Source organism: Cupressus sempervirens, chromosome 3, assembly GCF_028749045.1.
Source record: "Cupressus sempervirens isolate cs-2001-9-10 chromosome 3, ASM2874904v1, whole genome shotgun sequence".
NCBI lineage: Eukaryota > Viridiplantae > Streptophyta > Pinopsida > Cupressales > Cupressaceae > Cupressus > Cupressus sempervirens.
In genome coordinates, this window is record NC_143120.1 from 324708098 (window position 1) to 324731182 (window position 23085).

A 23085-nucleotide genomic window follows, 5' to 3' on the forward strand; every position below is an offset into this window, starting at 1 on the left:
AACATAGGCGTTTGGTTGGTTAAAATTATAACCTGGCTTTCAATTTCATCTTCCAATTTTGGTCAAAAATTGGAAGATGTTTCTTCCAATAAAAAGGTGGAATTCGAAATTAAAACCAGGTTTTGAATTTTATGACAGTTTTTTTAATAATATTGTGGGGTCCACGGTATATTCATCTTCCGTGTCAACCAAACGGACCATTGGCTTTCCAAATCACAAAACCAAGGTTTTGAAAACCTGGTTATAAGATAACTTGGTTATGCCACAAATTCATCTTCCCCACCCAAACGGGGCCCAAGAGAAAAAAAAGATGAACAAAAATAATAAGTTAAAACATGAATGAAGAGAACGAGAAGACAATACAAGAGAGTATGAAAAGGAGAAGCAACACAAAAAGAAGTAATAGAAGGAGAAGAAGAAGAAATAGAAGAAATCATAGAAATAAGAAGAAACACTATATTTCCTCTCCCTTCATCCTCCTATAAAATATATATATATATAATATTGCTATAGATTTAACCATGTTTAACCATTGCACCTCTTCTAAATGCAAGTGCTAGTAATATTGAAATTTGGAATCACCAACATTGCTTTTTAAAAAGCCTTTTGAAGACAAGATACGTCAAACCCTTCAAAGTAGGCCTATTTTATTAGTTAAATTTTAGTTGCCTCATCAAACATATAAAATATATTATCTCCTCTTTGAAGCTGAAGTTTTCGAAGTAGAGGTAGGCAAATGAACTCGTAGCTCGTTTTCTCGCCTATTGTTCGGTCAGGAGTTCGAATCTTGTCGTATCACTTCAAACAATCAAAGGAGTGTTATAATTTTAGCTCTCCTATTAAGCGAAAAGACAATGGAATTGACAAATGATTTTGTTATTGTGAATGCTCGCCTTTGCGCGCAGAGAATAATGGCGATTTTGGACGACAAGTTTCTTGCCATCACTGCAATCGTTACTGTAATTCAGATATTTATTTCTCAATTACATAGTGGTATTATTAATTTAACCTGCGGAGACAAAATGTTTAAAGCGGCTTACAATTTCTTAGGTGGCATATCAATTGGCGTTCTTCCTAATAACTGCTACCTTCAGATTCGACAAGTTAACAGACTTTGCAGGTTGGTTTATTTTAAATTCAGCTTTCAACATACCTTTCAAGTAAATGTAATTCAGGCCATATGATCCTAAAATCATTATTTAGTGATGCGCTTTTCACAAAAATTGCAAGAATTTTGACTTGTTTTGAGTAATGGTTGGCGAAAAAGAACTGCCAGTCTTTTTCTCTAGTACAGACTTCCTTCGAGAAACTACATTCTTTTTGGGGGGTGCTCTGCACATGTTAAAAAGCCGAGAACTGTTTAAAGTAATCTTTTCAGCTAGTCTTAAACATTACAAAATCAATTGGCGTGCTTAAATATATAAGAGTCCATGAAATCAACTTCAAAGTTCTTCCACGGTCTGTCAACACAGTTTTTCCATAAGCGTTTTTTTTGATCTAGTTGAATGAATTTTTATCAAAAGCAGGGAAATTTTTTATCAAAAGAGTACCTTTAAAAGAGCACAAAAGTGGGCCCGTTTGGAATAATTTATTTGCCAGATTTGGATAAAGTGAATCTAAAATTTAAAGCCTGGGAATTCTGCTGCCTTCCATTGGAGGTCTTGGTCTTATTTCCACCCAAAAGCAGGGTTAGCTTTGTGTGCTAAGTGGATTCTTTGTGCCTTAACTAGAGACAAGGCTTGGAAAATTCTACCCAGACATTGTATTTCTTCAAGTTTTCTTGTCAACAAACCTGTGCGGAAGGGGATTGACTTTCAAACCCTTCTCATTATGCAAGGTCCTATTCAGATCCAGGGCATGTTTGTGGCCAAGAGTATTTGGAAAGCTTGGGAGGCTATTAAGCCTTGGCTTCAGTGGGCAGGTGATGCCTTTCGAGACAATGTTTTTATGAACCAACACAATCTCTGGTGGTCTCCCCTTTTTCTGTCCAGGGATTTCCCCTTGCCAAGACTCATGGGTTCGATGCTTAGAGTCTTCACAAACATGGCATTAGGACTCCCAAAGACTTGTTCTCAAGAGCTACTAGGAGCCTCAAGGCTTGGGAGGACCTCCAGGTCCAATTTCATCTATCTCGTCCAAATCGGTAGACTTATGACTTGCTGGTTTCTGCCATTCCTCCTCACATGCTTCACAAGTTTGGTGTCAAGGTTGTCAAGTTGTGGTAGAAAGATTGAAAATGGTATCCTTGGACTCCTCTTACCAGCTACATGCTCAATTTGGGGTACTACTGGCTGGTGCTGCATTTGCCCATGGTCACTACTCCCAAACAAAATTGCCCCTTGCTGTCCACCCAAAAGCCTTGGAGACTTCACTTTCTTACTATCCGGTCCGCCATTATGGAGACAAAACTTGTACACTTTGCCTGGTGTGGGCTCTTCCAAGGGTTGCCTTTGGGATCTTGGCTCAAGCACTTGGGAGTCCCAAACCCTAGCTGTCCTTTTTATGGACACCCAAAAACATTCTTTCATATCTTCTGGTTTTGCCAGCATGCTCAATAGTACTAGAGTTGAATCCATGACTTCTTTTGGTGTTTTTGGCCTAAACCTTTTTCTTGGCATATGGTTCTTCATGGTGATTCACCTAGAACTCCCTTTAAGTTCTCCCAGATTTGGCATGCTTTCAGGATCGAGATTCTATTGACTCTTTGGAAGGATAGAAATGCAATTCTTTTCTCAACATTCTGAATATTAATGTTTCTATGCATACTAAAGCCTGCATATGCAACAATGTAACTATATAGATTCAAGTTCAAGCTAACAAGGTGGCTTTGGAGGTGGCCCACCTTTGGGAGATTCTACAACATTGGGGAAATGCCTCGTGTATAGTTGCTAGAGTGCTATTGGACTCCACCTCTACTTACTACACTACGCCTCGTGGATGTTGTCATAGGCGCAACTCTTCTGTTTGCCGCTCCTAGACCCCGAGGTTTCAGGCACCTTGTTGCTCCTCTAACAAAAGTGATGATGGTTGGCATCGTTGCTCGACTTCCTAGCCGCACCATAGCTTTGATTGGTTCCCTGTTGCTTTAGCTATGCCTCATCCTGCTGCTATTTGGTCTGCTCCCAATGATTCCTTGTGGCCTCCTGCCACTTCTTCCAAAGGGTTTTCTGGCTTGGCCTTGGCCATTTCGCTTACCAGGCTTGAGGAGGATTAAGATAAAGATGAAGACAGGTAGTCATTTCCCAACCCCCTACTGACCCCAGTCTTGGATGGGGTAATGATGATTAGAATGACCCCCCTTGACTGGCATTGCTTTGGTTGCTTGAGTTGGTTATATGTTTTTTTTGATGAATAGCTGCTTTGCCTTCCGACTGTGGGTCGTGTGACTTTTGTGGGGTTATATTGTATCCCCCGACCCCTTTTTTTGTGAATATGTACTTTAATATTCTAAATTAATAGAGAAGGCCTCACTTATCCCAAAATAAACAAAAAAATCTAAAGCTTGCAACTATAATATGCTTTACATATTTTAAGTGCCTGGAAGTGTTATTATTAGGGGAAATAAGCTTGAAACAAGCTTTCCTTGTTAGTGTAGGTTAATCCAATGCATACAAGTATAATTCATCCTAGACTAATGTTACATTAAATGTATTTGGTATATTTAAATGAGAAGAATATGAACGCTTAGCTTTATGACTGAAAATTTTTCGATAATGAATAATCTGATGTAGTATTGAAATTTACAAGTCTTTAGATCAGAAGTAGGATGTGACAGGCTGATGTATAGGTTAGAATAAAAAAATTCTTCTTTCTTTGTGAAGGGACAACTTTGGGACAAGTTTAGAGAGTTTGTATGTAAAATTTAATGATGTTTTCCAAAAGTGAATAATGAGCACAAAAGCATCTATTAAATAAAATTGAGAGTATATGTTTAGAATGAGAGCCTTCCATATAAAGGCAAAGACAATGAGGTAGGTGTTCGGATTTTAACCTAGAAATCAATGATAAATAGTAAAGAGGGAGAGCAAAATAGATTCAAGAGATAATCAGAATTATCTTGGGAAAACCATTCGAGAATGAAAGGAAAAACCCAGGCACACACAACAAAAGATCATTTTATTGATAATGAAATTCCCATTTACAGTGTATTTCACTTGATGTGATATATATAACAATAGGAGAGACCCTTCACATTCGAACTGAAGGTGTCTACAATTTTCAAAAGATAACTTTTTATTTACAAATACAACTCCATATTTCCATGCCTCAATGCATGTTGAATGACACATGTCATTATATTTAATATTGCAATTTATTCATAGGTGTCCTCTTCAGCTGAAGGTGACCATAATGATAATAACATCCATATTTCTAGAGGTAAAGATCTCTATCACAGCTACAATCTCCAATACTCCCTCTTAGCCAAAGAGAGATCTTTAACTGAATTGTCACACAAGATTGCAACCAAAATGTCAAAAATTCATGGAATCACTCAACATAAACACCCTGCAAGAAACACAACTAGCTTTCTTGGAATCTCTCAATATGACACTAAGAGAACAATATATTTATTGTTAATAATCATGGAATCATTCAACACAATAGACTTGTAACTATTACTCATATTCATGGAATCACTCAACAAAACCTGCAAAAATCACGATCAACTAACATCTCAAACTCAGTCAACGTGATGCTGTCATGGAATCTCTCAACATGAAAAACCTGCAAAAATCACTTCACTTTTCATCAGAGACTCACTTAGAATGATGCTGTCATGGAATCTCTCAACATGACAAGTTAGTAAGGTTTACAACCAACATTTTATCACGGAATCTCTCAACGTGATACAGTCATCGACTCTCTCAACATGACTTCCAACTCCCATCACGGAATTTCTCAACGTGATGACATCATGGACTCTAGATGATGCTCACTATTAATCTCTCATAAGTGAAAGAGTTATCAGGTTGACCTTATAACTATCATGAAAAAGAACTCATAATCAGCAATAAACACAGTCATAGTTAAGACCTGATTCCAACAAGAGTCATATCACAGAAAAGAAACTCATTAACAATATGCATAAAAATGATTGAAATACTCCCTCTTGGCAAGGATGGATTTGATCTACACAATAAGATAATTGATGTAACCCCCCTCTAAGGCTAAACATCTCGCTTTGAATCACAAGCTCACTCTAAATTTCATATCTGGATGCAAACATCAATTCAATTTAATAAGTAACATCTTCATGCAATCCACATAAGCTCTCATCATCTCATTACAATCTACACAATCAAATAACTCATAAAAATATTGTATAGATACCAATTCTGAAACAAAATACCATTCCCAGCATTATAAGTATCACATAATACTAATCTCCTTGTTTAGTTTCCCGAGTCATCCAGTCATGGAGGGTCATGATCTGCATATTGTGAAATAGAGATGGAAAAAAAATTGTCTACAGGTCCCTGTTAAAGCCGTTGCCTATGCATTGAGAATGTTAAGAATTGAGCTCGACTTTTGATTGCTCAATGTAGAATACTCCTGCTATACCTGAGCTTTCACTACTCTGTCTCTCGAACATTATTCAATAACAGTCAAAGTATCACTGAATATGTCATGTTCCCTTTCTAGCAACATAACTTCTACCGGGGATTTGCCTATCATTGACTCTCGTAGGCAAATGAGTTTGGAAAGAGAGTCATTCTGTTGATAGATGATTACATTCTTGCTCTCAGGAAGTTATTATCCAGTAAGTGGGGCCTACTTGTTTAATGTCGAATTGAGATTGTACTTTAACTTTATAAAGTTATTTATTTAATTTTATAAAGTTAATTAATAATAAAATACATTATAATAAGTTATTATAATAAGTTGTTCTGGAAGTTTCCAGCGACTTCTCAAAAAGTGAATAAATAGAGGACAAGAGGCACCCATTTGCACAAGTGATTTTGTGGATTCTACTACTTATCATATTGGAGCAATTTGTGGTCTTTGGTCTGCAAATTTCCATTAGGTCTTTGGGAACGAAAACTCCCTTGGATCTGCATAACTGAGGAGGTGAAATATCTTCCGAAGGGTTGCACATTGGAGGTGGTCTTCAGCCATTTCATGTTGGGCTTATTTGCGTATTCAGAATATTTGAAGGGTGACGACTTCTTGGAGTCCTGAGAACTGGAGAATTTGAAGAAAGCTGGGAAGATATTAATCCCACTTATCTGTTCCGATTTTCATGCTGAACCAGACGAGTCAAGGAAAAGGTCACCGTTTGCAAGCTGGAAAATATAATTAAAAAAATCGCACCAGTCGTACAAGTATGGCAGCTAGGGCAGAACAGAATCATTATCCAAATTTCGATCATCTACAGCACAGGATCGTGCCCAGGCCAGTTCCGTTATTTTTAGACAGCGATTTTCATAAACAAAGCATCCAAATCCGTGCGGCAGTTGATATCAGTGTTTACACAGATTGAAGAAAGGCAAGCTATAAACAGCTTAGAGTCGAACTCCATCATTCGAATCCGCAGGATCTGCAATCAGGTCTGAGGGTTTAAATTTTGAGGTAATTATAAGCAGCGATTCATTCCCAAGCAAGCAAGAACGACGTCATCCGGCCCAGGCGACCTTCCTCATGGTAATTTCGTCATCGTTTGAAGACCAGTATGGTATCGCAGGACTGAAAGATTTGCGGGTGACTGTATTGTTCCCTTGCAGAGATTAAAGGCGGAATACAGGCCAGAACTAGGGTCGATTTGCCACGCGATTTGTGACCAAGAGTTAGCGATTGAATTATACAAGCCGGAAATCACACCAAGGTTCTTACCTACCACAATCAGGGTCGTGATCGACGGGTATCTAAGGGCAAGTTTGCGGTTAAGGCTTCCCTAGTTTCAAGTTAATCCCAGTCGACAGTATAATCAGGTTGCGAACTGTGCATTACAAAATTTCGACCGGCCACTCCAGTCTTGATATATCCATTGACAGGCATATGCATTATGAAATGCAACTATTAACTTTGCCGTTGAAGCTGGGCATTGCTTGAATCTGATATCCACTACCAACACCAGCAAATGGAGGCGATTCAGGGTTAACCAGGTTTCAATGCTCTTTTAGAAAGTCTATAGTTACATACATCAATAATTGTAGAAATTATTTTTGATAACACATTGCTTGTTGTATGAATCTGCCATGAATGAAAATATACATTCCAATCTGTATTTGAACTAAGTTGGTATTTTGTTTTAAATGGCTCAAATTTGATTACCTACCAAGTGTTTAACAAATTTCTCCAGTATCCGTGTTAATGATAATTTAATTAGCAAGGGTCATTTCAGTGGTATCAGAGCAGTGTTCCTACCATCCTGTTGGGTAGGACATCTTATGCAACCATATTCCAGATATTATATTCGCAGGAGAACAATACTTAAGGGCAGAGATATGGGAGAAAGACAATCACAGAGTCCACTTAGATTTCCCAGAATTGATGATGATGAAACCAAAGAGTTTTACAGAATCATGACTACCGGACAGAAAGAAATAGCTCAGTCACTACAAGCTTTGACTACCATAATGGAGAGAGTTGTTCAGCCCAGGATTCAGGAACAAGGCAGAGGTACATCTGATCATGATAATAGAAGTGTGGCAGGCTCACAGGGTGCTCCTAGGCGCAGATCATGGACAACAAATAGGCCTACTCGTCCCACTTTTCTAAGGGAGGAGGCTCAGGAGATAGGAGAAGACGATTTACCGGATGATTTTCAGGATGATCTCAGAGCTGCTACTGCTGAATGGCAAGCATTACCCCCACATGTGCGTGAACTATTGAACTTTGATCGCTATCTGAACCAAAGGAGAGAGCACATGAGGAACAGCCGTCAGAATAGGAGGTCTAGAGGAGGTCATGATAGTGAGTTGCAGCGGGCTGTTAGCAAACTCACTTTACCATCTTTCGATGGTAGTGGTCAGATGACAGCATAGGCTTGGGTTCATAAGTTGGATACATTCCTGGCATTGAGGCCTATGTCAGAGATAGATGCCATCAGATATGCCACTTTGCATTTGGAGAGAGCAGCGCATGATTGGTGGTCACACGGGATGGTTACGTTGCAGCACAACCAGGTGACATCTTACCAGGACTTTGTGGATAGATTGGTTGAGCGTTTTGATAAGAAGGATCCAGAGATTTATTTCCACGACCTCGCACAGTTGAGACAGTCAGGCAATTTGGAGGTTTATATCAGTGAATTCCAGAGGTTGTCAGTTATGGTACAAGATGTCTCTGAGAGACGATTGGTTATATTATTTACAGAAGGATTGTCTGAACCCCTCAAGGGGTGGATTAAGGCATTTGACCCACCAACACTGCAGGAAGCTATGAGGAAAGCACGAAGTATGGAGCTTACAGCACCTTCTAGCAAGTTCACTACCAGGAGTACTACTTCTTTCAGAGACAAAAGGAAGTTTGATAAGAATAAAGGGAAGAGTATTGATACCAAAGGAAAATCTACTACACCCCTGGATGCAGAAGCATTAAATGACTTGCACAGAAAGAAACTATGCTTTTATTGCAAAGGCCCATATGACAAGGACCATGATTGTCCTTTGAGACCTAAGGGAAAGGCCAATAGAGTTATGTGGGCATATTATGAAGGATCAGATTCTGACAGCACGGCGAAAGAAGATGAACACAGTCGTTCAGTACCTGAAGGAGAAACAGGAAATTCAGAACAAAAGGAAGAAATTGAGTTACATTTACAGCAAGGGCGTTTGTCTAGTATTCAGCAAGAGGGATCTTTTAGGTTACGTGGTGTTCTAGCAGGACAGAAGGTGATCACATTGGTTGATACAGGTGCCACACACAACTTCATTGATGCACGTCTGGTTGAGTGCCGGAGAATCAAGACAGAGGAGTTTGAGGGTCTCTGAGTACAGGTTGCCGATGGATACACTCTTAAGTGCAATAGAATGGTCAGAGACATGCCTTTACGTCTGAATAATTATGAGTTTAAAGCAGATTACCATGTGGTCAATATGGGCGACTTGGATATCATTTTAGGTATGACATGGTTACGTTTATTGGGTGAAGTCACTTTCCGTCTCAAGGACATGGAGATCAAGTTTGAGGTAGATGGGAAGTAGCATGTGTTGAGAGCTATCAGGAATAGTGACATTCGAACCATTTCTCTCAGGCGATTGGAAAGATTGGTGAGGCATAATGATATTGAATGGGCAGCCACGTGTACTCTCATGCCCACAAAGGAGGAACAACAAAAGACAGAATATCATCCAGACATCTAGATATTGAGGGAAAAGTATAGTAAGGTATTCAGTGATATTCCACCTGGTACACCACCTGATAGAGGGATTGAGCACATCATCGAATTAGAAGAGGGTGCCAAACCAGTTATGATCACTCCATACAGGCATCCAAAGAGGCTCAAAGATGAAATAGAAAAAAACATCAAGGAGCTTCTCGCAATGGGACACATTAGACCTAGTAAGTCTCCTTTTGCTTCTTCAGTAGTTTTGGTAAAGAAGAAAGATGGTTCTCTTCGGATGTGCATTGATTACAGAATGCTGAATAAGAAGACCATTAAGAATAGATATCCTATTCCACGGATTGATGAATTGATAGATGAACTACATGGGGCATGCTACTTCAGTAAGATAGACTTGAGATCGGGTTACCACCAGATTAGAGTCAAAGAACAAGACATAGAGAAGACTGCCTTCAGATGTCATTGTGGACACTTTGAGTTTGTAGTGATGCCATTCGGGTTGACCAATGCACCAGCTACTTTCCAGTCCACCATGAATAAGGTCTTCCATCATCAGCTGAGGAAATTTGTGTTGGTTTTCTTTGATGATATCTTGGTATATAGTCGGACATGGCATGAGCATATGGAGCATTTAGAGACAGTATTGAATACCTTGCAGGAAGAGTCCTTGTATGCCAAAGAGTCCAAATGTGATTTGGGCATGACCGAGTTGTTATACTTAGGTCATATTATCAGTAGAGAAGGAGTACGGATGGATCCTGATAAGATTCATGCTATTGTGGAGTGGCCTATTCCTGAGAACCTAACCCAGCTGAGAGGATTCCTTGGTTTATGTGGTTTCTATCACAGATTTGTTTGCGGATATTCGCGACATGCGACTCCTATGACAGATTTGCTCAAAAGGGGAGCTTTTGTTTGGACAGCAAAGGCACAGGCTTGTTTTGACAGATTTAAGGAGATCATGACTTCATGCCCGGTACTAGCATTGCCCAATTTCTCGAAACCATTTGAACTTCAGTGTGATGCCTCAGGAGATGGTATTGGGGCTGTTTTGATGCAGGACAAACACCCTATTGCATATGAGAGCAGGAAACTCCGTGGGCCAGAGAAATCATTCAGCATTTACGACAAGGAGATGTTAGCTTTCATGCATGCATTAGCTAAGTTCAGGCAATATTTAGTAGGTGGTAAGTTTTGTATAAAAACTGACCACAACAGTTTGAGACATTTTCTTGGGCAGAGAGATCTCAATGATAGACAGCAAAAATGGGTGAGTAAGCTGCAGGCATACGACTTTGATATATCATACGTTAAAGGCACTCAAAATGTTGTAGCAAACGCCTTGTCACGCAGGCCACATCTTAATGCGATGATTGAGATCTCTGAGGATTGGAAGCATTTGATTGTTGCAGAATATGTTAGAGACTCTTGGGCATCTGGGATAGTTGATGGGACAATTGTTGACACTAGGTATTCACTTGTGGATGACTTGATCATTTACAAGAGCAAGATCTTTTTAGTCCCAAGATCGAAGGTGAAACGGTCTATTATGCAGGCTTTTCATGATTCACCCATAGCTGGTCATCCCGGGTACTTTAAAACATATAGACAGGTGCGGGAACGGTTTACATGGAAAGGACTCAAGAAGGATGTATTGCAGTATGTTTGTGAGTGTTCTGTTTGTCAACAGAATAAACAGGAGCACACCTTCCCAGCAGGACTCCTACAGCCACTTTCCATCCCGAGACAGAAGTGGGAATGCATATCCATGGATTTCATTACAGGGTTGCCCAAGGCTCAGGGATGCGATTGCATTTATGTGGTGGTGGATAGACTAACGAAATATGCTCACTTCTTTCCCATCACCATGACTTATACAACAGTACAGGTAGCTGAGGTATTCTTCAGAGAGGTTCTCAGGTTACATGGGATACCCCGTAGTATTGTCAGTGACAGAGATAGTAGATTCTTGAGTCATTTCTGGAGGGAGGTGTTTCGATTATGTGGCACTGAGCTCACGCCCAGTACTAGTTATCACCCACAGACTGATGGACAGACGGAGATAGTAAACAAGTGGGTGGAAGGCTACTTGAGGAATTACGTGGCTGATCAGCAGAAGGCATGGGTAAGATGGATTTATTTGTGTGAATATTGTTACAATACCACTTTTCACATGTCAATTCAGATGACACCTTTCCGAGCATTATACAGGTATGATGCACCGAGCTTTATTGACTTGCTGTTGGGGGATGTCCGGGTTCCACGTGCCAGGAATTTGATTCAAGAAAGTAAAGACATTATTCGCACTCTTCGGGATAATATCACTCGGGCACAGAATCAATATAAGCAATATGCAGATCAGAAGAGAACTGAGAGAAGCTTTGAGGTTGGTGACATGGTTTACCTCATGCTTCAGCCCTTTCGGCAATCCACTCTTAAAAGAAGTGGGTCAGAAAAGCTTAAGCCTAGATATTATGGGCCTTTCAGGATCACCAAACGAATAGGGGAATTGGCTTATGAGCTTGAGCTTCCAACAGATAGCAAAGTGTATAATGTGTTCCATGTGTCGCGCCTCAAAAAGGCACTGGGACAGAATGTGGTACCTTCTACAGTATTACCTCCTTTGGATGATGAAGGGAAATTGATTTTAGTGCCGGAATTCATTTTGGAAAGTAGGGAAAAACAGCTCCGCAGAAGGGTAATTAGAGAATATTTGGTTAAATGGAAAGATCTACCAGTTGAAGATGCCACTTGGGAAAATGAAACAATTTTGTAGCATCCAGCTTTGAGATTGCTTGAGGACAAGCAATTTCAGGAAGGGCGGACTGTCATGTCCCCTTTCTAGCAACATAACTTCTACTCGAGATTTGCCTATCATTGACTCTCGTAGGCAAATGAGTTTGGAAAGAGAGTCATTCTGTTGACAGATGATTACATTCTTGCTCTCAGGAAGTTATTATCCAGTAAGTGGGGCCTACTTGTTTAATGTCGAATTGAGATTGTACTTTAACTTTATAAAGTTATTTATTTAATTTTATAAAGTTAATTAATAATAAAATACATTATAATAAGTTATTATAATAAGTTGTTCTGGAAGTTTCCAGCGACTTCTCAAAAAGTGAATAAATAGAGGACAAGAGGCACCCATTTGCACAAGTGATTTTGTGGATTCTACTACTTATCATATTGGAGCAATTTGTGGTCTTTGGTTTGCAAATTTCCATTAGGTCTTTGGGAACGAAAACTCCCTTGGATCTGCATAACTGAGGAGGTGAAATATCTTCTGAAGGGTTGCACATTGGAGGTGGTCTTCAGCCATTTCATGTTGGGCTTATTTGCGTATTCAGAATATTTGAAGGGTGACGACTTCTTGGAGTCTGAGAACTAGAGAATTTGAAGAAAGCTGGGAAGATATTAATCCCACATATCTGTTCCGATTTTCATGTTGAACCAGACGAGTCAAGGAAAAGGTCACCGTTTGCAAGCTGGAAAATATAATTAAAAAAATCGCACCAGTCGTACAAGTACGGCAGCTAGGGCAGAATAGAATCATTATCCAAATTTCGATCATCTACAGCACAGGATCGTGCCCAGGCCAGTTCCGTTATTTTTAGATAGCGATTTTCATAAACAAAGCATCCAAATCCGTGCGGCAGTTGATATCAGTGTTTACACAGATTGAAGAAAGGCAAGCTATAAACAGCTTAGAGTCGAACTCCATCATTCGAATCTGCAAGATCTGCAATCAGGTCTGAGGGTTTAAATTTTGAGGTAATTATAAGCAGCGATTCATTCCCAAGCAAGCAAGAACGGCGTCATCCGGCCCAGGCGACCTTCCTCATGGTAATTTCGTCATCGTTTGAAGACCAGTATAGTATCGCAGGACTGAAAGATTTGCGGGTGACTGTATTGTTCCCTTGCAGAGATTAAAGGCGGAATACGGGCCAGAACTGGGATCGATTTGCCACGCGATTGAATTATACAAGCCGACAATCACACCAAGGTTCTTACCTACCACAATTAGGGTCGTGATCGACGGGTATCTAAGGGCAAGTTTGCGGTTAGGGCTTCCCTAGTTTCAAGTTAATCCCAGTCGACAGTATAATCAGGTTGCGAACTGTGCATTACAAAATTTCGACCGGCCACTCCAGTCTTGATATATCCATTGACAGTCATATGCATTATGAAATGCGACTGTTAACTTTGCCGCTGAAGCTGGGCATTGCTTGAATCTGATATCCACTACCAACACCAGCAAATGGAGGCGATTCAGGGTTAACCAGGTTTCAATGCTCTTTTAGAAAGTCTATAGTTACATACATCAATAATTGTAGAAATTATTTTTGATAACACATTGCTTGTTGTATGAATCTGCCATGAATGAAAATATTCATTCCAATCTGTATTTGAACTAAGTTGGTATTTTGTTTTAAATGGCTCAAATTTGATTACCTGCCAAGTGTTTAACAAATTTCTCCAGTATCCGTGTTAATGATAATTTAATTAGCAAGGGTCATTTCAGAATACTTCGAAATATCACCACAACAATCTATGTGCATCAAGGTCTGTCCCGTAGCCGTCACACAAGGACCTTATATTTGGAGAGTCTTTGAACATATCTTGTCACACAAAAATAAACACCACAGCATTGGCGACAACTGCACATGTACTTCCTTCAAAATAAAAAATCTCTTCACAGTATTATAACCATCCACTCAGTACAACCTTAATACGAATGCTATCAAAGGCCAATGTCCTTGCTTCGAATATGCAGAACCAATATCATATTTTCATCACTCTACATTTGAAATAAATTTTAATGCTTTCTCAGAAAAAAATACCATTGAACAGTACACGAATAATTTTTCAGACACCTTTTCACACTTTCAAACATCATATGCATACCTCGAATGTCAAGAGACCATGCAAAGGAATAAAAGGCAAAAAAAAAATTACTCATCTGACAGATGTCACATGATGCATTGACCTTTACCTCTGATGCATGCCGACATGATTTCCCAGTGCCTTCCAACTCAGTCACGACAATGGAGAAAAATAGGGTTTCCAAGAATCTCCTGCAGTCCATTTGTGACTTTCATTATGAGAAAGTTGGGAGCTCCGACGGAAATAATTTTTCCCTCTGCATCCTTTTCCAGTGACTTAGCTTCCCTGCTCTCCATGAGTAAAACTGTAAACAAGTGCTGCTAATCCCATTTTGGAAATTTATGTGTGTGATAAAACTTTGAATATCATTAATCACTCCTCCTCATCAATTGTTATCTGAGATAACGGCTTGCCTTGCAGCCTGCAGTTTTGTGGATGACAGGTACCCATAATATGTGAGTGGCAACACTGATTCCGCCCATAAAAATCCAACTTGCTACATCCGATCAATATGCTAACATCAAAATGTTAAGACTCCACTAACATTGTAGAGAATACAAAAACAAGAAAGTCAGATGACGAAGCATGCAAGTACCCGCTTGAATAAAAAGAACCACTCTGACTTCTATAAAAGATCAACCCACCAAGAAAGATTAAGCAAAAGGAAGACAAGGAGACTCATGGCGGAAAAACCAGAATTAATCACAACATTGCACAATCTCTTAAATGAATAGACATGAAGACATGGAAATTTTGGTGTACACCGCAATCAATGTCTCCAAGACATCTGTAGAAAAATTGCCATCAAAGGAGTAAAATTGCCTGTGTAATGATACGTGCACTGGACTTGTCCATGAAAGTGGGCAAATCTAATGCTTATGAAAATTGATTCAACTTCTTAGCCATTTGATATTTGCTCTTGCTCCCCAAAAAACACATCACGCCATTTTACTTACGCACATCTAGACTTGATGAATAAAAAAATAAGTCTGCAATGAAGAATTTAATACATGCACAGTGCCAACAAGAATCTAAGACGCTGGCTCTGATACCATGTTAGGATTTTAACCCAGAAATCAATGATAAACAGTAAAGAGGGAGAGCAAAATAGATTCAAGAGACACTCAGATTTATCCTGGGAAAAACCCTGGGGTACACAACAAAAGATCATTTTATTGAAAATGTAATTCCCATGTGCAATGTATTTCGCTTAATATGATATATATAACAATAAGGGAGACCCTTCACATTCCAACCGAAGGTCTCTACAATTTCCAAAACATAACTCTTTATTTACAAATACAACTCTTCATATTTCCATACCTCAATGCATGTTGAATGACACATGTCATTATATTTAATATTAAAAGTTACTCATAAGTGTCTTTTTCAGTTGAAGGTGACCATAACGATAATAATGTCCATTTTTCTAGAGGTAAAGATCTCTATCGCAGCTATGATCTCCAACAGTAGAAAGGTAGGGCTAAATTTCTGACCATCCCTCCAAATGTAAAACACATCCTAGTTCACATGAGACAAGTGTGAAGATATATGTGAATTCCACATGAGATGAGGCAAATGGATAGATGACCTTTAAGCAAGCTTAAGCTAAGTGTGAATGGGTCAACTTAGAAAAGGTGATAACCTATCTAGGTGGATAATGACTCTATTTACGCTAACACCTCAATCTTAGGTGCAACATAAGGAGAATAAATAAAATGATGATGGGTCCGAGCTACTAGGCTTTTTAGGTATCCATATTCAAACAAATTTCTGAGAAATGGAGTAAAAGAGAAAAAAAATTGCTGGATAAAAACGTTCACCACAAAAGAAATGATACAATAATAATGTACAAGTGAAGAAGAAAGAAAATAGAACCCCTCATCATAACTCCCTAATGGTTGCTTCCATCACGTTAGTACAAAAAATGTCCCCCTGACACCCCCCCCCCCCCCCACCCACCCCCCCCCACAATAGAGATAAAGAGAGACGACAAAGGCTCCTGATGCAGGGGAAGGACTTTGAAAAAAAGAATCACAACACAACCTTACCGAAGGGTTTCTACACCATCTCCACTGGTGTGCCTAGGTGCTCTTCTCTAGACCTCTACCATTGGCCTAACTTGGTGTCCTTGGATGTATTGGCTTTGCACACGTCAAATGACATGTACACATTTTTTGTGAGGAGTAAATGACCATAAACAACTCCTTTTTGGACGATTCTACAATGCAACCATTCATAGGATTGATGATTCTTGTTTTGTTCAAATTAGGAATGACAATTTGAGGGACCAAGCCAAACAACCACAAATGGTTTCAAACTCCCAAATCTGACTTAAGAGACCTTCTCAACAACTTAGGGGTGATTTCAATGATTGTTCAATACCAAAACATATACACAAACCTAATCTTGCTTTGACACTAACACCATTACTATGGCTCTCTTAATCAGTCCTCTTGGGACAGTCATAATACTAGCAGCATAAAGCCTTCAAAGATAACTCAAATCACTTGGATCAAGTTTGTAGGACCCCCCCTCCATGTTCCCTTTCCATCACTTATGCCAAACAATCAAATTAGACTTCGGTTTATCCACTTTTGTCTCTTGTTGTCCTGCCGACTGTCATACGATGTATTTCAGATTTGACTGTCAACCTAATAAATGTGTGCAAACCATCACTTTGGACTCTGAAATTCTGGAATCTTTAAAAATGCATCAGAAAAGACCTTCACACAATTCTTAATGAATTTTCACCATGGGAGTTTGGAGAAATCACATGTTTTGTGCTCTTGGGTTTCCCTACCTAGGGTTTGTACTGGTTTTCACTAAAATTGTGATGTCTGTCTCAAAACTTAATGGAAATCGATGAAACCAAGTGCAATTGAAAGTAGATTCACATGGCTTTGAAATCCAACCAGTCTCAGATCTTTAAATGCATTGTACAATCCGTACAAACTTCAAAGTGAGAGAACATGACTGTTACAGGAAAATACACAGGAAATTGCTCCCAAATGATTCAAATTTTGCATCCCAACCTCCATCAACCCTTGTGGTCATGGTTACAAGGTGTTCTTATGCTATTGCAATTAGTTTTTCCCTTCAACTGATCCACACCTGCCATTTAACAACATTTTAAAAAGTTGCTCTTACAACAATGAGAACATTTTAGCAATTTTTGCATCTTTTTCCCAAATGACCCTTAAACTTCACAAATGGTTTTAAATGATCTATAATGGTCGTCAATGACCTTATTTACGTCAAATATCACAAATCAAGACAACAAATAAAAAATTGATCTCATAGGCATGAGGGTGCCCCTACCCGTACTCCCATCGGAAAGAAAAACTCAAGTCCCACTTGAGTGCAGGTATGCTACTGTGTGTCCATGCTTGAAAATATCATTCACAGACATCCATGAAGCATCTTCCATGGGAAGACCTCGCTACTTGACCAAATAATGCAAAAGATCTTGTTTCCTATTTCTGGGAGTTCCTTTGTGTCAATAATGCACTCCAGTTCCATTGGTTTGCTTGGTGGAAAAGCATGCTGTCCTTGTGCTCTGAAGGCATTATCTCCAGTACTCAATAGATACTCCAAGGAAATGCATTGTTTAGTGCACAAGACTGTTGAAGATTGTAGCTGCAATAGAGATCTTTATCTCTGATTTTGCCATATGTTGAAAAAGAGATAATATTTTGTCACTAGCTAGAGAATATGCTTATGATAATATATTAGATAATATAATATAGAAAGACATGTGTCATGCGAAGAGTCATGCGTTTGGAAACATGGAGAGTTGTATTTGGAAATTGAAGAGACCTTTAGTTGTAATATGAAGAATCTCTCATTTCAATTTATATATGTGATTGCTTATTGTAATGATGTATTGTATCAAGTTGAAAGCATTGTACTTGAACACTTTTTATCAACAAATGAAATAATTTTCTAGTGTGGCTAGGTTTTTCCCTTCAAGTTGAAGGGTTTTCCCAAGATAAATGTTTTGTGTCTTTTGTACCTATTTTTAATCTTCTTCATTGTTGTTCATCGTTATTTCTGGGTTTAACATCAACATGGTATTAGAACCAAGTTTGGTATCATAAATAAGGGAGTGTTAATGTTCTGGTAGATTCAAGAGAAATTCTTTTTACCTGTGTTGTTTTTTTTATGTTCATTTTTGAAAATCTATGCAGAACTTCTCTATTATTACATTCTGCATTTGATTGAGGGAGGCAACATGGTGTCGACTGTGAAGCAAAGGACAAGTCAAAGTATAATAAGTGGACACCAAGATGTGGTTCACGACAACACCATTGATCACTACAGGAAGCACATTACCACCTGCTCCTTAGATCGAAACATCAAATTTTTTGGTCTTAGTGGCTCTGCCTCACTATCACTACTCCCCACACTCTCAGGTTACCAAGGCCGTGTTTGGTAGCTTGCTTGGGCACGTCCCAAGTTCAGATCATTGTTCACCTCCTACCTTTATAATTGAAGCATAATCTTCTGGCGTGAGGGCGATCTGCAGGGGAACAAAATGGTCATAGTTTCAAGTCTTCACCGTGTACGATGCCTCTGTCAATTCAATTTCTTGGGCAGCCCATGAACTTAGACTCTGCCTTTCTTGTGGTTCTCCTATCAGACAAACATTGAAGAAAATAAGTCATCACAAGATTACTCCATCAATATGCATTGAACATAGTTTCAGCTTGCATCATAAGGTATCTGCAATTATGGCTATTGAATTTCCCTCGGTGTAGGGGGTAAATTGCAATCAACCACCTTAACACATTTAAAAGGGGGAAGACCAAGATTTACCCCTTAAATTAGGTCTAATCAATATGCAAGGGAGTATCAATGCGCAATGTAATGTACAGGGGAGTGAATAACTTAGATTTATTTCCCTCTCACCTCCACCTTAAGAAGGTTTAAGTAAGAAGATAGACAATATAATGCTGAGATGATAAAGTATATTGAAATATAAAAGAGGAAGATGATATACCTTGTAAAATACAAACCTGGAAATAGACTATCTAACGACCTTTGAAAGAGTTGAATTCCTTGATCGAGGCCGAAAACTGCGAGACAGACAAAACCCATTAATTGTTTGGCGATCTGTCAGGGTCGAACTAGATGATCAGGGGTGACCCAGTCGACATTGTGCGTCAAGGGTGACTCGGTCGATCTTGAAGGAATGAGTGTGACACTAATTTTGATTTTGCAGTTCTGAAGAAAGCAAAAAATGGTATCCAAATCCGCAACCTGCTCACCAATCCAAGAACTGAAACCTAAAAGATAAAAGGGTTTGTTTATTTGTTGTTTGGGGGGAGGGGGGGAGAGGCTTTGCCAAACCCCCTAGTCAAACCCCAATTTAGGAATTAACCTTGAATTGAAATAAAGATACAATGCTAGCAAGCAGTAGTGATAGATTTAACATGAAGCAATGTAAATCTATGAACATGCTCTTGAATTTGGAATGTAGTCAAGTATCATGTCCCCTACTTTCCTACAATGGAATTTAATAAATAATATAATAAAGCTTATAAAAGATTTCTTGTTATAGAGATAATAACAAATTGATAAGATATAACATAATAATAAATAAGGAAAATAATAATATAATATAAGTCTTGAATATTTTATTACTATAATATAATATAAATAGACAAATGATACAATTAAAATAATTCAAATATAAATATATTAATAATAATAATAAAATAATAATTATTAATATAATAATTTAACAATATATAATTCACATGTTAAATATAAATAAATTTAATTATGAAATTATATTCAACAAATTAACAATTAATATTTTCAATGGTTAAACATAGAGTCCTGTCTCATTTATTGGACATATGTTTTCGAATACATATAACCGAAAGAGGATAGACAGGATGGGCATCGAGAAGATAGAATACACACAACATTTGATATGATAAAAAAATGGAGAATATGTTCATGATCAGGAATTCATAGGAGACTCGAACAAAGATGCAAAACATTGAAATTTGAGAGGATAAAACAATTAGGTTTAATATAACATATGCATACAAAATTTAAATTTACACCAAATCGGAGAGAGATATTCACAGAATGAAGATTCAACAAATACAATTAGTGAAGGCATCTATAATGGATGTAGAGATTCCTAAAGGGAATCTAGAGACCCAAGAGATTTTGTAGAGGGCATTTTTGAAGGCCAGTCATAGAGGGCATTCATGGTGAATGTTTACCATAGACGTCATTCTTAAATGTCAGCCACAAAGGGTATTCTTTATGAATGTCAGCCATAGAGGGCATCCTTGAATTTCAGCCACAGATGACATCATGTGAATGTCGTCCATAGAGAGTATTCTTGAATGTCAACCACAGAGGGTATTCTTGAATGTCAGCCATAGAGGGCATTCTTGGCAAATGTCGGCCACAGAGGGGATTCTTTGTGAACACCGCCATGCTTGGTAGAGTGCGCTTGCAGTGAGTGCTGCCACTATTGGCAGAGGGTGTTCTTACTAAGCACCACCCATGTGGGGAAAAGTGCATTCTTAGTGAGTGTCATTATGCTTGGCAAAGGACGCTCTCAGTGAGCACCACCACTCTTGGGAAAGGATGTTAGTGAGTGTTTCCATTTATGGCAGAGGGCATTCTTATAGAATGTTGCCATTATGGTAGAGGGCATTGTTATAGAATGTCACCCTTATTAGCAAAGAGCATTTTTGGGAGATTCTGTATTTGAGTCTTATTCATTGGAGGTGAGAAACACTTATCTAAAGTGCTACAACTAATCAAGATAAGTTTTATATTTTTGAATCATTTTTAAATTTTAATTAGATAATGTCTAAAGTTGATAAGTTTATATGCTTATGTATGTAATAAAGTTCTAACTTGAAGTTGGAATTGTCATCTCAAGATTGGAGTTACACCAAAGGATCACATTGCTCGAGGACAAGCAATTTAAGGAAGGGCGAACTATAATTTCTCCCATTTAAGTTGAAATATTATAAATAATATGTAATAAAAATAATAATAAATAAATATCATAAACATAATTTATCACTTAATTTATTATCGTCAAATTGATAAAATATTAGATATAAATAAATCTATAAATAAAACAATTTGATCAAATATTGACATTTTACGTCAACATTAGCATTGTACGGTTTGAAATGCTCAAGGACAAGCAATCTGAGGAACGGTGGACTGTCATGGACTCTACTTTCCTACAATGGAATTTAATAAATAATATAATAAGGCTTATAAATGATTTTTTGTTATTAAGATAATAACAAACTGATAAGATATAAAATAATATTAAATAAGGAAAACAATAATATAATATATAAGTCTTGAATATTATATTGCTACAATATAAATAGACAAATGATACTATTAAACTAATTCAAATATAAATATATTAATAATAATAATAAAATTGGTAGGCAAGAGCCTACGACACAACGGTAAATTGTGAGCCTCTTATTTGGGAGGTCTTGGGTTCGATTCTACTCGAGTTTAACAAATAATAATAATTTATCACAACACATAATAATAATAAATTTTGGCTTCGGCCTCTTACCCATAAAAAATGAAAATAATAATAATAAAAATTGTAATTATTAATATAATAATATTATAATTTAACAATAAATAATGCATATTTCAATATAGCTAAATGTAATAATGAAATTATATTCAAGAAATCAACAATTAATATTTCCAATGGTTAAACATAGAGTCATGTCTCATTTATTGGACATATATTGAGGAATATATACATTTGAAAGAGGATAGACATGATTGGCATCGGGACGATAAAAATTCACACATTTGATATGATAAAAAAAATGGAGAATATGTTCATGATCAAGAACTCATAGGAGACTCGAACAAGGATGCAAAACACTGAAATTCAAGAGGATAGAACAGTTAGGTTTAATATACCACATGCAGACAATAAATTTACACCGAAATGGAGGGAGATATTCACAGAACAAAGATTCAGAAAAAACGATCAATAAAAGTGAAAGACAATAATCCTTGAAGTGGACATTAGGTGGAGATTAAAATAGTAAACAAAACATTTTAAAGCACCAGAGTCTATAGTCGAATTCAGTAGTGAAGGAAGTAACAAGTATATGTTTGGAAACAACATACAACAATTGATCAAGTCTTTCAATTGGTGGTCACAGAAATCATCTTCGTGTAAAGACATAAGACACTAGAACTCAGAGGTATCATACAACCAAAGGGCCTGAATACTCTTAGCAAACAATCATATAATCAACATCGGGTGTTAACATGAAAAGAATGATAGACAACAAACATATAAAAAGGAATAATATTGAACAAAACGGCAAGGGTCTAAGCCACGGTAAATACAATCAGCATATCTTAAACATTGTCAATGGCTTGTGGATAATGATTCATATTGAACAAGGGATCATCGAGTCTTTAATTCAATATCTATAGTCAATAAATACATTGTAGGGAGGTTGACTAGGACTGACATTGAGAATTTCTACATCAACACATAAAGGAAGAATCATCGTTAATTTTTTAATATAATTCATTTCAAGGGTCTACTAATACATGTAGGACTTGAGAATTCGAAATTCAACACTGTCTTTTAATGTGACAATGCAATAGAGATAGGAGTAACTTGAATGGTGAGTATGGTGGAAATAATACTATCGACAGAAAGGAAGAGAATCCCTCACCACGAGAATTGCATAGATGAATTTCTAACGAGAGATATCCAATGTCAATATGTTCTTGACAATTACATAGTTACTTCTTCCATTGCAAAAGGGTGATATAGAGAACATTGAGTGCAAACATATCAAATTGTTGTGAAGTAACAAACAAATTGAAGAGTGGAGTCGCAGTTGCGTCAAAATTGCTACCTT

At 37.8% G+C, this 23085-nt stretch overlaps 1 protein-coding gene across 1 annotated transcript in view; it reads left to right on the forward strand.

Moving 5' to 3' along the window:
• The first annotated feature begins 869 nt into the window (after positions 1-869).
• LOC149566301 (uncharacterized) overlaps positions 870-23085 on the forward strand; it is a 115731-nt gene continuing 93515 nt past the window's right edge. Inside the window, exons 1-2 of the mRNA XM_089819713.1 lie at positions 870-959; positions 1051-1120. Of these exons, the coding sequence (XP_089675839.1) occupies positions 912-959; positions 1051-1120 (118 nt within the window). The 5' untranslated portion in view covers positions 870-911. The remainder of the gene's footprint in view (positions 960-1050; positions 1121-23085) is intronic.